The 17289-nt window shown below is 41.3% G+C and overlaps 1 protein-coding gene across 1 annotated transcript; it reads left to right on the top strand.

The window, feature by feature from the left end:
* The first annotated feature begins 5966 nt into the window (after positions 1–5966).
* Positions 5967–16681, top strand: mcm6 (minichromosome maintenance complex component 6). The gene is made up of 18 exons (XM_030075491.1): positions 5967–6169; positions 6678–6824; positions 7561–7671; positions 7991–8078; positions 8246–8407; positions 8504–8669; positions 9161–9309; positions 9820–9970; positions 10924–11065; positions 11348–11489; positions 11739–11846; positions 12057–12212; positions 12806–12934; positions 13065–13229; positions 14137–14254; positions 14641–14859; positions 15261–15400; positions 16008–16681. The coding sequence occupies exons 1-18, from the start codon at positions 6072–6074 to the stop codon at positions 16119–16121; spliced, it is 2505 nt and encodes an 834-aa protein (XP_029931351.1). The 5' UTR covers positions 5967–6071; the 3' UTR covers positions 16122–16681.
* Positions 16682–17289: the final 608 nt, after the last annotated feature.

The following is a 17289-nucleotide window of genomic DNA, read 5'->3' as shown; positions in this document are numbered from 1 at the left end:
TGTGTGTGAGTCAACGCTGCTGTCAACAGCCGTCCGCAATGATACATGCATGAACGTGTGTGTGTGTGTGTCAGATGTACAGCACGTCGATGACACGGTTACAGTGTGATCCCACGACGTGAGAGAGAAGGGAGTGACGGAGGGGTCAGGAGGTCCATTTTCCCACCGCTTCATTCACACACACATACACACACACACACACACACGCACTTCCACACACTTCCACCTGGAAGTGAGCGAAACAGAAGCTGGAAGTTTACTGTGCCATGTTTCCTGGAGCAGACAGTAGAGGAGGATGAAGAGGAGAGGCGTGAGAGAAACAAAAATACTGTAAATCAGCGCACAGCAATCAAAGTGGGACTGCAAATAAATGTGTGTGTCAGTGTGTGTGTGTGTGTGTGTGTGTGAGTGTGTAAATCTAACCTGATGGAGACCCCAAGGAGGCCTCAAGGGATTTCCAAGTGGCCCTCGGCAAAGTGAGGAAGAGCTTGATTTCACTATCATTTCAATTTACAAGAAATCATACAAAAAATGAGTGATTTTTCTAACACCATGTTTCATGATCAGTGTTCAGATATGACAACTAATCAATTTATTACATAACAAAAAACATATCAGTTTTCATATCAGGGTCCTGAGGGCAAAATCACATCAAATGGTAATGAAAATAAAAGCCTCTGATCTATCCCACCTTTACATGTCATCAAAAAAAATCTCCATCTGAAAAAAAAAAAAAAAAATTTAGTCTCCTATTCAGTGTTAAAATCTTGATTTTATTTATTTATTTATTTTTAAGTCTGCCAGAAATCTGTCAGTAGGATGAAATAATCCCACTTGTTTCCAGGATCTTTTTGGATCAGGCATCACGTTGTTCATATTAGTGGGCAGATCTGCCTTATTCTGCTTTGTTTCAACATATTTAGACTTGTTCCCAGAAATAAATCTGAAATAAGTCAAAATATACTGGAAACAAGTAGGATTATCTCATCTTTCTGGTGGATTTCCCCACTTTTTGTAAGAAAAGCCAGATTTTAATGATTTGTTCAGGCAAATGTTTTACAGTGTAGCTCATATATTAGACAGAGATTTATAAATGTACCAGATTAAAGATTTTTGCAACAGAGTGAATTTAAAAAATATTTCCAGATTGAACATAAAATTAAATGACTTAAGACTTTTTTTTTTTTTTTGCAGTGTATCACACACAAATAGATGCACTACAACAAAAAACTCTTCACCTATTACCTTTTTATATTTTGGTCGTGCACAAAGGAGTTCGCTCTCTAGATCTCTCTCTCTCTCTCTCTCTCTCTCTCTCTCTCTCTCTCTCTCTCTCTCTCACACACACACACACACACACACAATTCTCTGCTATGCATAGTGTATTCAAAACAGGAAGCACTTCCTTCGGCTCATTTTAGGAAAAACAAGCAGCTAAAACAATCAAACACCCCAGCCTCTAACACAGCTTTGCAATTAACAAGATAGAGAGCTCTAATAAGATAAACAGACTTTATTTATTGATTGATTGATTGATTTGTTTTCTCAACACCAAATGAAACCCAAAGCTCCCTTTGATGGCAGTGAGAATGAAACTTGTTTGTGCAATAAACTCAGAGGAGAGACAAATCAGAGAGCGGAGCGTCAAGCGCAGGGACAAAGGCTCTTGGTAAATCGTCTTTCCCCTCCGTCTTTTGCAACATATTTCTTCATCTCTTTACATCTCGTCCTCATCGTGTTACTCCCCTATTACCACCTATACAACTCCGGCTTATCTTCTCATCTCTCTGCTCCAAGCCAAGCTGGCTGGTGCCTCGATGCACCATTACAACACAATGCATGTGGGAGTGTTGCTAAATGCTTTCCTAAGTGCTGTGTATGTGTGTGTGTGTGTGTGTGTGTGTAAACCCAGGTTCATACAGCTCAAACTCGACTGTTTCTCGACTGTTTTTCTTGTTCTTCTTGTTCTCATACTTGTTGTTGTCGTTGTTGTTCTTGTTCTTCTTCTTCCTTAAAATTAGAGTAATCTGCACCTCAGAGATCATAACTCCCAAAGCAATAAAGTTTGGTGGACAGTTTCACATCATCTCTGCTCAGGCCTCAAAATATCACACCGATTATGTTTTGCTAGAATCTGAAAGACCTACAATTTAAAAAAAAAAAAAAAAAAAAAAAAAATCCATCAGATTCCTTCGCTCAAGCTGAACTTGTTGCACATGTTATGAGTTTTCATATCTGCCACAATAGTTTTTCCTCCATTTTGAGTTTTATCCCAAATCTTTTTTCTGTTATTTCTCCTACAAATCTGATCCAGTCTCGATGAATTTTTGCACAGAGCACATAGGGACGTACTGGATTATAGCTATTACCCAGAGTTTTGATAATCCAGAGTGTTTGCCTGCGGTGCACAGGTGCATTTTATGGTGAAGAGCAACCAAATTTCAGACATTAAGACTGGATCCTGAAGTGTGCTGTGATCATGAAAAGTCTGAAAAGTTGACTTCTAATGGAGTTTGATGCCACGTATTATCTGTTTACACTTGTTTGTTTGTCCAAAACAAGGGATCTCGTGCTCCGGAGGGATCACTAAGGATCAGTTTTGATTGCCGTGTGAAATAATCCCATCCTCTGTGACAGTTTGGTGCACAACAACCAGGACACCGCTTATGAAAAAATAACATGTGAAATGGAACACGTGGTTTTGGAACATGTGTTATGTTATGTGTATCTGTGATTTAATTATCTCACCTGTAAAAAACAAAGTGAGACATACATGAGTTCCAAAATCACATGTGGTTTATTTCACGTGTGATTTCATGTTTTTTTCACATGTGGAAACTCTTGCACAGAAGCCAGTCACATGTGAAAACGTTAATTCCACATGACTTTGTGTGACCAATTTAGTTTTCACATGTGGAAAATTTCAATCATGTGAAAAGCAAATCACATGTGAAAAGTTCAAGTTCATATGTGTCTTCTTTTCTCATGTGAAAATGCCAGTTTACATGTGACTAGTGCCAATCGCTTGTGAAAATGGTAAATTCACATGTGGAAAGCATATTTCACATGTGACATTCTTGTTAGGGACAATGAAATTAAAAACATGACGGACAGTTCTGGCGTCTCTGTTGGGTCTCTGAGCCCACAGCTGCGTCTGCAGGCTTTGTGGTCTCTACAGTGTGTACCAGAAAGTTATGTCTTTTGATTTTTTTAAAAAAATTATTTGTCTCAACCATCTGCATGCATGACTGACTTTTTAAACCGAACATTCGGTTTTGTTTTGCAGAGTGAAATCTTCACCACAGTTAACTATCTCACTTTCTGCTGCTGGTTAACTTTCTATCAAGTGAGTTTTCCCCTTTTTAACGTCACTAAAGGCCATCTGTGGCTGTTTAAAACAATGTTTTTATGGGATGATGATGATGACGAAGATGATGATGATGATTATTATTATTATTGTTATTATTACTATTATTAGCAGTAGCAGCACCATGGGGAGTGGTAATTACCATTATGATCAGATGAGCAAGCTGAGAAAAGTAAACACATTTGTATTTACAGCAAAGATGTGGAGGAACTGCAGGGGGGAGGGAGGCACACACACACACACACACACACACACACACACCTGGAGCAGTTAGGTGCTCACTTGAGATTATGTGTTAAAGGGAAGAAATCCACTGCTCAACTTCCCTGTCTCAGATTTTCCCAGGCGGTCCTGCAATACAACCTGCCTGTGTGTGTGTGTGTGTGTGTGTGTGTTAGCCTACAGATGGCCAGGTTCCTCAGACCCAGACAAGCTGAGTTTCCTGTTGCTGAACAATCATGGGAAAATCAGAGGTCAAGACAAAGAGAGAGAGAGAGAGAGAGAGAGAGAGAGAGAGAGAGAGAGAGAGAGAGAGAGAGAGAGAGAGATGGGTTGCTTCCAAATAGACTGCAATAACTTCCTGCCTTGTTCCTGGTGGATTAATACAATGTGTCAGGTGAAACCAATGGCCTGCTGGGAGTTTTTGTTTCGCTCGGGTCAGATGGATGAGAAAACATAATTTCTCTTCTCTGATCTGAAGCAGCGAGGATGTGGTCAGCTGTGTGTTCCTTCTTGCAGCACGAGCAGGAGCCGAGTGATTGCCCAGTTCAGGGAACTGGGATCAGTGGTTTATCATTCCCATAAACAAACAAAAAAACAAAACATCTCAGATTTTAATATATAACAGGAGAACAGCCACAAAATGTTTTCCAGTAACTCAGCAGCCACCATGATGTTCACTACTGGGACTGACATTTCCTGATTAACTCAAAAAGTACAAAAGTACAGAAGTTAAGAATGCGGTCCTGGGAAAATACAAGCACAAGTTTATTCTATTTTACTTTATTTTATTTTATTTTATTTTAAATCAATCAATTTTTTGTTGCAATATGCAAGTTTATACTTTCTTATTTTATTTTGTTTTGCTTAATTTATTTTTAATTAAGCAATTATTTTTTTTATTACAATATATTTTATCTTCTTATCTTGTTATTTTTTATTCTATTAATTAATTAATGAACCATTTTTGTGTTACAGTATATAATGCTTTATACGTTCTCATTATTTTATTTTATTTTAATTAATTAATCTTTTGTTGCAATATTTGCGTTTATACTTTCTCACTATTTTATTTTATTTCGCTTAATTTATTTTAAATTTGTTTTTGTGTAACAGTATGTTTTATACTTTGTTATTATTTATTTATATTTAATTAATTAACCATTTTATGTTACATATATAATACTTTATACTTTCTCATTATTTTATTTTATTTTAATTAATTAACTTTTTTCTTACAATATATAAATGTTTTATACTTTCTTATTTTATTTCTCTATTTTTAAAATGTATGCACTGTTCACTGTTTCGATTTTTTCCTTCAAATATGTAAGAAAAACCCTGATAAAACAGGAAAAAAAAGAAACAGAAAAGAAGAAAGAGTCTCTGGGAAGACGTTTTCACCTCCTTGTCTATGGATATTCTCATTTATCCAGGTCCAGTTCCAGGTCCAGTTTCACCGCCTTAATTGCCAAAGAGCTCCCTCCAGTGGCCATTCATGCTTACTACAGCTCTCCACTCCTACTTCCACTTCAAATTTTAGCCTGAATAGATTTGCTGTTTCTGATTTCTGAGTCCTGAGAGAGTTCATTGAAGCACAGGAATTATTCCCCGCTGTATAGGCCGTATAATCCCTCAATGAAAAATAAAAAAAAATACCTCGAAATACTTAGAATAGCAGAGCGTTCTGGCCAAAGGAGGTCACTTGTCGGCGGGGGAGGTAATATTAACATGAACAACATTAACTTGGAGGTTCTCAAACTGAGGTCCGGGGTCCACAAGGGCTCCAAGAAAGATGATGAATAGTTTAATGTCACTACTAAGTCACTTTTGTTCACAGTTATGACATATACTGATGAATATTTTGGCGTCACTTTCCCTGCTGCTGCTACTTCTCAACATACAGAATACACAGACTGTAATATTGTTATTGTTGTCTATTTTTATTTTTCGTCTGTGTTCCTTTAATCATGAATTGTGAAGCACTTTGGGCCACATGTTCGTATGAAAGGCGCTGCATAAATAAGTTGAGTGTAAGTGAACCAGCGGCTCTCATGTTAAATGAATAACAACTTAAATGAATAATAACTTAAAACAACAGTGAGGATTACATGTAATCTGTAATCCGCACACAAAGCAGATTACGGTTTCCTGTGAGGAGAGGAGAGGGTCGTTTCTCTCTACTTTTTTTTTTTTTTTTTTTTTGGTAAGGAAGGAAGCAAGTCGCGGGAAAAAGAGCAGAGGGGGGCTACGTCATATCGCATACTCACTCAGGATTGGCTGGACCCCGCGGCAACATCTGCGAAGCGTCAGTCCTCCGCGCACATGATTGGCTGGCAGCGGCGCGCCAAAGATCACGTGGTCCGGGTTTTCGCGCGAAAGTGAGCGGCGTGTGGTCGTGCGGAGAAGCTGCGGAGCCTCGTCTCTTCGGGTCGGAAACATTTGTTTTTTCTCTCAAGATTTTGATTTTTAACAGTTTCTCAGCATGGACGTGGTCACCGCCAATGTGGAGAGCGCCGGGGAGATGGTGAAGGACGAGCTGGCCGAAAAATGCCAGAAGTTATTCCAGGCTTTCTTGGAAGAGTAAGTCCAATCTGCAATGTGTTTTTGTTCTCTGTGGCAAGTAGAAACCGGCTGCCTGCAGAATGGAAACTCTTACATCCATAACTTTATACCTTTTGAGCGCCTGGCTTCTCTAGGAAACATGAAACTATAATTTAATTGGATCCTGAGGAGAATTAACACATCTTTGTTACGGATTATGTACATTAGAGGAGCTATACGGTATTGTCTACCTCATGATCCAAGTCAGTACCTGCATATGTTCTTGAAAATACTAATAATAATCTGATTTTAAACTTTTTTTTTTTAAGTCAGCATCTGAAAAAATCAATTTATGCATGAATGAATCAATTTTAAAGTGCATTTTCTCGATTTATAGTAGGACTAAGGGCTTTGATCAGTGTGATATGTGTTAAGGGGAAATGTGAGGTAAGACTAAGGACATATAAAGGGTTTTGGGTTTCATTGCTTGACATTGCTTGTGTGTGTGTGTGTGTGTGTGTGTGTGTGTGTGTGTGTGTGTGTCCAGGTTCCAGACTGCAGACGGGGAGGTGAAGTACGTCCGGGAGGCAGAGGAGCTGATCAGGCCGGAGAGGAACACACTGCTGGTGAGCTTCACTGACCTGGAGGGTTTTAACCAGGAACTGGCAACCACCATCCAGGAGGAGTTTTACAGGTGAGTCACACACCTGACGCTTGTCAAATGAGGGGTGGGTATCACTGGCTAACCGGTGATGCTACACTATCACAGTCTTTTACCCATGAAAACGATGATACAGACGATTCTGCGATATCCGAACCTTTCCAAATACCTAAAGGCAGGGAACAAGTACACCTCAAACATGCTTCTGTGCAAATGAAGCTGAAAACTCAAATATCGATACTTGGCCCAAGTGTGTCGATAATGTATCACCAGAGGAAGCACCTCGATAAGTTGCGTTATAGTTTTATATGAGCAGTAGGCCTTTAAAATTCCCCTGTTGTGCATTTGTAGCTGCAAGTTGGGATTTGCTCTCTCTGGTCCCATCAGCAGAGAGGTGAGCCAGAGAGTTACTGCATCTGAGCTCAAGCAGTGGATAAAGGCTCGTTCATTGCATCGTTAGTACGGGTGTAATGATCCTTTAATTGCATCGGTGCACTCGATCATTCAACTGAATTGATCTGCTAAAAGACAACAATAGAATGAATCAGACTGACTTCAGCCTGAATTGATTAGAAAAGTGCAATTCATTTATGATTCTTAAAAGAAAAAAGACCAAATGACCTGAATACTATCCACTGGCACTCTTTTATAGTAAACCATGTTAAAGTAAATGTTTACAATGATCTAATGAATTTTCACTTAAACACTTAAACAATAATCATAAAGAGGTTGCTGTGTATGAAAATGACTGGATTCTCTGTGTTTTCAGAGTGTATCCCTTCCTGTGCCGGGCGGTGCGCAACTTCGCTCGGGATCATGGGAACGTTCCCCTCAACAAAGAGTTCTACGCTGCCATCCAGGATCTGCCAACCAGGCACAAGTAAGAAACACACACACACCAACACCCTCTGAGTTAAGGTGGTGTTTGGTTTTACCCAGCATTTGAATCACTGTATGTTTTCTGTGCCTTTTTCTTTCTGATTTTAGCCATGTTTTCTCTTTTGGGATAAAACATGGCTTAGATTAAAGCTGCAGTAATGCACAATAAGCATCTATTGTAGTGTTTGAAACAAGCAAACGTGAGTCTTGGAGAACTGACCGCTAATTCTGGCTGATGATTATAATTGTGTGTTTTTTCTCTTTAAATGCTGCACATGTTGCTTCTGAAGTTCTCAAAACCTTTCCTGTGTGTTTTCCAGGATCCGCGAGCTGTCGTCGCTGCGTATCGGCACCCTGGTGAGGATCAGCGGCCAGGTGGTCAGGACGCACCCGGTGCACCCTGAACTGGTGAGCCACCCCTCGCCGCTTTATGCACAGGACGAGCTGCAGCGAGGAGGCAGCCGAAACTCAAATGACCTCATTTCAGATGCACACACACAAAACCTGTTCAAATAATCTGTCTTCTATTTTGTGAATTTAATGGCTTTGCGTTAATGAATTGCATTGTTGTGCAGGTGAGCGGCAGCTTCCTGTGCATGGACTGCCAGGGCGCGATCAAAGACGTGCCGCAGCAGTTCAAGTACAGCCCGCCGACCATCTGCAGGAACCCCGTCTGCAACAACCGCTCGCGCTTCCACCTCGACACACACAAGTCCAAGTTCATCGACTTCCAGAAGGTAGAACTCACAAGTGGTGTGTGCATGTATAGATATGAGGTCGGTAAGTGTTGGTGTGTGCTGACTTTGTGTGTGTGTGTGTGTGTGTGTGTGTAGGTGCGTATCCAGGAGACGCAGGCGGAGCTGCCCCGCGGCTCCATCCCGCGCTCCCTGGAGATCATCCTGCGGGCCGAGGCGGTGGAGACGGCTCAGGCCGGGGACCGCTGCGACTTCATCGGGACGCTCATCGTCGTGCCGGACGTTTCTCAGCTCAGCACGCCCGGTACGCATTTGAACGCATCATTTTCAGTCACAGAATTAATCTGTAGTAGAGGAGGGCGTGTGGTGATACTAAACCAAAACTGTGATTCTGCAGTGCTCGGTTCAAACTGTACGTGTGGTAAACCCTGAATTTCAGTTGCATTTCTTTTGTTAAACTGTTATATTTGAATACACTTTGCAAAACTGAGTCTTGTTTGATTCTGTCATCCTCGCTTCAGTTGACCCACAGCAATTTTATGAAAGGCACCTTTAAAAATATAAATATTCTGAGTCAGTTCAGTTGTTTCAAACCAAATAGAAACAGAAACTGAACTATGACCTAAAAGTTGAGGCACAAACTGAAAAGCTCTGAAAGTGAATGGGTACACACAGTGGGTGCACCAGATTAGCCATGGAAGTCTATACACACACCACTCCCACATGGGATTATTGTTATATATTTGCTCTGTGTGACACTTTGCACCCGTGTGTGTGTGTGTGTGTCTCTGGCAGGTGTGCGAGCTGAGACCGGGTCCCGTGTTGCCGGAGGCGGCCAGGGCTTTGAGACTGAGGGCCTCAGAGGCCTGAAGGCCCTCGGCGTCAGAGAGCTGTCCTACCGACTGGCCTTCCTCGCCTGCCATGTGGCCCCTACTAACCCACGGGTAACACACACTCACACTCACTCACACACACAGAAGGCAAATAACTGAATGCATACGGGTACGCGTGTTTTTGTCCAAATTGTGGTGGAAAAGTTCATTTAGGTACATGTTTGTTTCCATAATTTTCTTGGATCAAACGACTTTTTCTTGATTCTCGTGGGCTGATCGGCCTCATCCTGCTTTGTTTCAACACATTTATTTAGGAGTTCCCAGAAAAAAATATGAAACAAGTGAACTGCACTGGAAACAAGTGGGATTATCTCATCCCATAGGCAAATTTTCTAGAAAATGACTTAATTCGTCACAGTATTACTCAAAAGTGATTCCTTATCCTTTTGGGGTTGTTTCCCATAGCTGGTTGTAATACTTTCTTTTTTTTTAATGGAGGAAACAAAGACTCACATTTTCAGGCATCCCTTTGGTGCCACCGAAGTTTGAATGGTGTCCACGCCACCATAACGCGTCCCGGTGTTCACTTCCAAATCTGTTGTTGTTGTTGTTTGCGTGTAGTTTGGTGGGAAGGAGCTGCGTGAGGAGGAGCAGACGGCAGAGAGCATCAAGAGCCAGATGTCTGTGAAGGAGTGGGAGAAAGTGTTTGAGATGAGCCAAGACAAGAACCTCTACCACAACCTGTGCACCAGCCTCTTCCCCACCATCCACGGTGAGTGCTGTCGGCTGCACTGTCTCCAAAAAAAAAAAAAATCTGTGGTTGTTGAACTTTGGCTCTGTTCAGCGAAGCCGTGAAAAACTACAATAGAGACTAGAGCTGCGTAAAAAAATAACTTTATCTTTGATTTATTCAAGATCTTCATTTGAGTGATCCATCACTTCTCAAAAAACAGTTCAGTCTTTCTTCCTGTGTGTGGGCCTATGGAAACAGGGGCTGCTCGGTTATGGAAAAATTCATAATCACGATTATTTAACACGATTCCTCACTGACTTTGGAAACATCATGCATTTACTGAATTAAAAAAAACTTTTTAACGGTGGATTTCCTTGAACTTTAAATACACACAGCCCGGCTGAGAGTGGATTTGGGATCTCAGGGAGGGGCAAAGGAAAGGGGTGCGCTGGATTTACACCACAAGACAAACGGAGAGCACCATTGCGAAACAGAATGCAGCGCAATAATCCTTTTAGCTTTCATAATCACTCACAGCCAAAATCGTAATTGAAAAATAAAATTTGATTAATCACCCAGCCCCAATGGAAACTCACTTGACTAAATTACTTTTAACTAATGAACAAACACCGGCAGGACCTCCCTCCCCTGAAGCCAGAACCTAAATGCATTTTGGATTTTCAAACCATGATGCTAAAGTCAAGTTGGGTGAAACCAAAGCTTTATATGCAAGCAGCAAAACTGGTGACTGAATCAACGAGGGAATTAAAGTAAAAGGATATCAAGTCAGTTTAGAGATCAGTGACAGCACCCAGCTCTGACAGATACTCAGCTCTGGTGTGTTGGAGAGAAGCAGAATGGACGTTTATTCATCCATGAGAAGATGTGGTTTATTATTCCAGCAGTGAAATCGCTTTGGGATACATCATACTGAGTTTACGTGTGTGTGTGTGTGTGTGTGTACGCGTGTGTGTGCGTGTGTGTGTGTGCAGGCAATGACGAGGTGAAGCGCGGCATCCTGCTGATGCTGTTTGGAGGCGTTCCCAAGACGACCATGGAGGGAACCTCGCTCAGAGGAGACATCAACGTCTGCATCGTGGGAGACCCCAGCACCGCCAAGAGCCAGTTCCTCAAGTACGAGACACGCACACACACACACACACACACACACTGCAGTTGCATGTAACAGCATATCTATTTACACAACACTGCCTTCTACCCACTTCCATAAACAACTGGATTGATTGAGAAATTCTTCATGGCAACTTTAATATGGAAATAAATGGCTACATTTAAGATTGCACACTGCAAATCCACATAGATTTGTTCAGCTGGTGTAACTCTGTGTGTGTGTGTGTGTGTGTGTGTGTGTGTGTGTGTGTGTGTGTGTGTGTGTGTGTGTGTGTGTGTGTACAGGCATGTGGAGGAGTTCAGTCCCAGAGCTGTGTACACCAGCGGGAAGGCCAGCACCGCCGCAGGTCTGACAGCCGCCGTGGTGCGAGACGAGGAGTCCCACGAGTTCGTCATCGAGGCCGGAGCGCTGATGTTGGCCGACAACGTGAGTCTGCTTTGTTTCTGTTTGTGTTCCCAACAGAAGAAGAGTAAAGACTCTCTCTGACTGAAAAATGCATTATTCACAGGTGTTTGTCACTCGAACTCAGAGAGGTGTTCTGGGATTTGGCCAGCAGGGGGCGTGTGTGTGTGTTTCTCCAGAGGTGGATGTCTCAGCTGTCACCTTGCCTCCTTGTGTGTTTGTGTGTGTCTATAATGTCTGTTTGGTGGTATTCATAACGGTGTTTGCCTCCAGGGTGTATGTTGCATCGATGAGTTCGACAAGATGGAGCTCAGGGACCAGGTGGCCATCCATGAGGCCATGGAGCAGCAGACCATCAGCCTCACCAAGGCCGGAGTCAAGGTAACGCCGCGGCTTCGAGTCGGTGATCTCACCCGGGGAGTCAGGTCCACCGAGGATCACACACTTTTGATTTGTTGTGTTTAAATGCTTATAAAAGACGTCTGATGCCTTTTATAAGCATTTCCACACAGTAAGTTCTTCCAGGTTCAAACTCACCTCCTCTTCCTCCTCCTCCTCCTCCTCTTCATCATTCTTCGTCTGTCCCTCCAGGCCACCCTGAACGCTCGCACCTCCATCCTGGCAGCAGCCAATCCCGTGAGCGGGCGCTACGACCGCAGCAAGAGCCTGAAGCAGAACGTCAACCTGACGGCGCCCATCATGAGCCGCTTCGACCTCTTCTTCATCCTGGTGGACGACTGCAACGAGGTGTGTGTGTGTGTGTGGCTGTGTGTGTGTTAATCCATAAACTATAAAGGAAACAGGTGCAGTTTTTATATTTTATATCATTTTCATATTTTTCATTACCTGTCTCAGTAGGTTCTTTTCCTATGAATTTGATTTGATTTGATTTTAAAAGTTTATTTTGAACAGAAAAAAAAAACATGAATAACAACAGACAATGAAAAGTTTGTTCAAATAATTGATGAACTTATCCTGCTTCTTGAGTATTACTTCTATCAATAGCCATCATAATAATGTTAATAATAACAATAACAATACTAATACTGAAACTTGTACTATCACTACCACCAGCAGCAACAACAACAAAAATAATAATAATAATAATAATAATAATAATAATAATAAATATGAACATAATTTATAATTAATATACACCAGTTAATCCATTTACATTTATAGAAAAGGACAAAGACAAAGGGACTTAACAATAACGACGCACAGCATAACAGATGTTTTTGCACACTTCACCAATTATTATTATTATTATTTTTAATGTGTTGCATGTGTTGAAACTGGTCTCTTGCATTATTCTGAACTCTTCTTCGTGTCTCTTCCAGGTGACGGACTACGCCATCGCCAGGCGCATCGTGGACCTGCACTCCCGCGTGGAGGACTCAGTCGACAGGATGTACTCTCTGGACGAGATCCGCAGATATCTGCTCTTCGCCAGACAGTTCAAGCCCAAGGTGTGTGTGTGTGTGTGTGTGTGTGTGTGTGTGTGTGTGTGTGTAGCAGTTGGTGTATTTTCCCGATTGAGTCAATATCACATGTGACTGTTTGTGCGGTTCGACCTAATTGTGATTTGTCCGTCTGCAGATCTCCAGCGAGTCGGAGGAGTTCATCGTCGAGCAGTACAAGCGTCTTCGTCAGCGCGACGGCTCGGGAGGCGTGTCCAAGTCGGCCTGGCGAATCACAGTGCGGCAGCTGGAGAGCATGATCCGCCTGTCGGAGGCCATGGCTCGCATGCACTGCTGCGACGAGGTGTGTGTGTGAACAATCTCCCAGCTACACATCTTAGTTCAAGTTGATTTCGAGCCTGTGATCGCCGCTTCACACAGCCACCGTTTATTTAAAAAAAAAAAAAAAAAAAAAAAAAAAAAAAACTTGGGCGGGTGATTTTTAGCTCAAATCAGATAAAAAATAATCTGATTTAAAGAGGAGATTATTGCAGCTACAACAGCAGAGAAACAACGTCAAGCCAGCAGACGAGGCATGAGTCAGTGGGAGCACACGAGCTCACAGCCAACATTTAATATCATATCATATCTCATCATTTACCATGAGACCATATTTATCATAGAAGAAGAAAAAGAATAGTTTGTGGTTTTCAGGGTGGAGTCCCGGGCCCCCTGGGGGTCCTGGAGTGGCTCCCAGGGCCTCCTCTGCAAAACAAGGAATTTTAATTTCACTTTATATTTAATTCATGACAAACTGTCACAATCCAGAAAGTGTATGAGGGACCGTTTTAACGTTTCCTTCTTTCTGGTTTATTTTTTCGTCACTACTGGTCACTGTTCAAGTATGTGATCTAAACACTTTAACCGTTCAAATCTGCTCAGGCTGTCTTGATTTCTCTGAGAAACATGGCAAAAAAGCCAATGAGCAGCGTAGCAAGATATTACCTAAAAATTTGCAAAAAATTAAAGGGTACAAAAAAATGACCCAGATATTAGCTTTAAAAAAAGAAAAAAGAAAATAACCTGAAAATTGCACAAAAGGGGAAATTGTTAGATTATAAACAAAAAAAAAACTATGGAAAAATATGCAAACAGTTTAATTACTATATCAATCATATTCCTAAATCTGATGTAGAGGTGTTATTTTAGAGATTAAAATCACCGGATTACAGCATGGCCCCCCTCACTAACTGGTTAATCCCGCCTCACAGGTGCAGCCCAAACACGTGAAGGAAGCGTTTCGTCTCCTGAACAAGTCCATCATCAGAGTGGAGACGCCCGACGTCAACCTGGAGCAGGACGAGCTGGAGGAAGAGGAGGAGGAGGATGGTACATAAACACACACACACACACACACACATCACAAACTTGTATCACAGATTTTTATCACACAACAAGTAGAGATGGTTGACACACATTCCTGTCATCACTACAAATACATGAATTTGTATGGATTTGTTTGGGATTTATTTTTATTTAATCTTTTAGTCCAATGAGAGTTGATGATTTTTATTAAAATATGTATTAAAATATGTATATCGATATTTCAGTACATATGTTAATTAAAAAGCAAAGAGACATTAACCCAAATTAATAAGCTACAGCTTGTTGAATGTCGGCTCATATTGATTAATAACTTAATAATAATTATTATATTCTTATTAATTATTATATTCTTATTATAACTCCTATCTGACCCAAACTCGTCCCCACAGGAAACGACGTTCCTAACGGAGAGAATGGAATCAACGGGCACGTCAATGGCATCAACGGGAACGTCAATGGCATCAACGGGCACGTCAATGGAATCAACGGGCACGTGAACGGCCATGCAGAGCCCGGCGCTCAGCCCAAGCCGTCGCTCCGCCTCTCCTTCACAGAGTACCGCCGCATCTCCAACCTGCTGGTGCTGCACCTGCGCCGGGCAGAGGAGGGTAAGGCCGCCGCCTCTCGTGTGGCTGCGACGTCACCGCCTCCGTTTTTCACGATTTCTCTTTGGCACTCATCTGCCCTTCAGCGCTGATGGGAGGTTTTTCTGCTTCTCAGCTTTGTTTTTTGCCCTGATCGCACTCTTACAGTTTTCAGGGGTAGATATTTCTCTGCAAAGAGGCATGTTGTCTAGTACTCAGGGCAAGGCATGAACAATCAATTTAAATGTTGTCAAAATTGCAATTTGGTCCAAATTGCAGGAGCTCTAATTTTTTATATTAATAAAAGCAAAATGTGTCACAAATCATGGTAGTAAATAAAATGAGGAGAAGCCCTGGCCTGCAAATAGTTTTTTTTCCCAGATGTTTCCTGGTGAATCTCCCTGATATTCTGTTTGTCCTCCCAGCCGAGGAAGAGGAGCAGCTGAAGAAGAGCGCGGTGGTGAACTGGTACCTGAAGGAGATCGAGTCTGAGATCGACTCGGAGGAGGAGCTCGTCAACAAGAAGCAGCTGATAGAGAAGGTCCTCCACCGGCTGGTGCACTACGTGAGTACACACACACACACACACACACACACACACACACACACACACGCTTTCACGAGCATTTAACCCTTTGACATTTGAGCCAATTCGCCTAATTTCTTAAAAAAAAAAAAAAAAACAGGGAAAAAGGCAAAGAGCAGCTTCGCAAGAAATGGCCTGAAAATTTGCAAGAAATTACAAGAAAATTACCTGAAAATAACCAAAAACATTTTTTCCTGTAACATAATTTTAAATATACAGTTATTATAGAATTTTCTAAATGTTTTTTTTTTTTTTTTTACTTTGTGCAACTTTCAGGTCATTTTCCTCTTTTTAAACATTTTCTTGTAATTTTTTACTAATTTTCAAATTCAAAAAAAAAAAAAAGAAAAAAAAAAAGAAAATTATCCAAAAACTAGAGGGGGAAAAAATTCATTAAGATGGATTTTTTTTTTTTTTCCCAGCGTAAAGTCTTACAGCTGAAACTACATATTGGGAGGTTTTTCTTGCTGTCTGTTTTGAATGTTGTAAACTGTGAGACTAAACGATGATTCAGGCTCTAAATGAACTCGATGTTGAAGCTGAAGCGATCCGTCCGTGTTAAGCGTCCGTTTCTGTGTTTCCTCAGGATCACATCCTGATCGAGCTGTCCCGGGCGGGGCTGAAGGGCTCCGAGTCAGCGAGCACTGAAGAAGAAGAAGTTGTTCTGGTCGTCAACCCCAACTACAGCCTGGAGGACTAAAGGCAGCCGCCGCTCCTCCGCTCACTCTCCCTCCTCCCCCTATTTGACATCAAACTCACATCCAGTTGATGTCGAAGATGTTTTTAATTGAATGCCCATATGTAGGATTTACATAATAACAGCATTCAATATGTTTTTTTTTTTTTTTTTTTCCTGTTTTAGAGTTTTATCGTCTCTGACGTGCAGAGATCCGCCTCTGAGGCTCCTTTTTAAAACAAAAGTACTTTGTTTTAGTCGCACAGACTCTTGTAAATAAGCTGCTCTTAACTCTCCCAGTGGTTGGCTGGCTTTTATCTGTTTGGTTCTCAGTCAGTGAGAGCCACTTTGATCTGTGGAGTTGTGTCAAACAGTAATATGCTGTTGTTATGATATCTTAATTGTGTATTAAAGGCATACACATTTTTTTAGGGTTTCAGTTGTTGTGTATATTGTATTATTGAGATAATTACCTGAAAGCTATGCTTAAGTTGGATTTTTTTTTTTTTTTAATGTTATTACAGGGTATGAACTAAATGCATGTTTTGTGAGCATCATGTCCTGCTCTGTACCTGTTGTCCAGTTGCTTTGGTTCAGATTGACTTCACAAATAAAATATCTTGTTCATGCCTTCATATCTGCTTGGACTTTGTATACCTGTAGTTAAACATAATTTACAGTCATTTTTTCCTCTAATAACTGTATTACCTTTCATACTGATGTTATTCCAAGAAATTGAATTATTGAATGGTGGATAAAAAAAAAAAAAACTGGCTATTTTTCAGTTGTACACAGCTGGAGTTGGAGCAATAATAATTACTTTTTTAATAAAAGTAAAAAATAAGACACTGACAAAGCAGTAAAAACATCATGTGACATTGCTAAAATCATATAAAAACTAAAAATCATGTAATAGAATCAGGATTGTAGTTTGAAGAAAACATCAATACAGCTGAACAGTGGAAATGTTGCATTGAAGTGGGCGGCCGCTAGGTGGCAGCAGCGCGCCAGCAGCTTTTCAGAACAGGCCACTGCGCATGTCCGTCTCCAACCGACACCTTACACAATAAAGATGGCGGCGCCCTGCACGACGTTTGTCAGGTCGGTGCTAAAAGGTAAGATTACGAGATTAATACAGATTTACGTGGCCACTGAAACCAGGATTAGTTATATTGAGCGAGAATACAAAATC

The sequence above is a fragment of the Myripristis murdjan genome, chromosome 17, assembly GCF_902150065.1.
Source record: "Myripristis murdjan chromosome 17, fMyrMur1.1, whole genome shotgun sequence".
Lineage (NCBI taxonomy): Eukaryota > Metazoa > Chordata > Actinopteri > Holocentriformes > Holocentridae > Myripristis > Myripristis murdjan.
Note: the sequence above shows the minus strand (reverse complement) of the source record. Positions and strands in the feature narration are given on the sequence as shown.

Coding starts and splice junctions, on each gene's coding strand:
- mcm6 (XM_030075491.1), top strand. CDS start 6,072: ATGGACGTGGTCACCGCCAATGTGGAGAGCGCCGGGGAGATGGTGAAG. Junction 11,490..11,738: donor CGCTGATGTTGGCCGACAAC/GTGAGTCTGCTT, acceptor GTTTGCCTCCAG/GGTGTATGTTGCATCGATGA. Junction 14,255..14,640: donor GGAAGAGGAGGAGGAGGATG/GTACATAAACAC, acceptor TCGTCCCCACAG/GAAACGACGTTCCTAACGGA.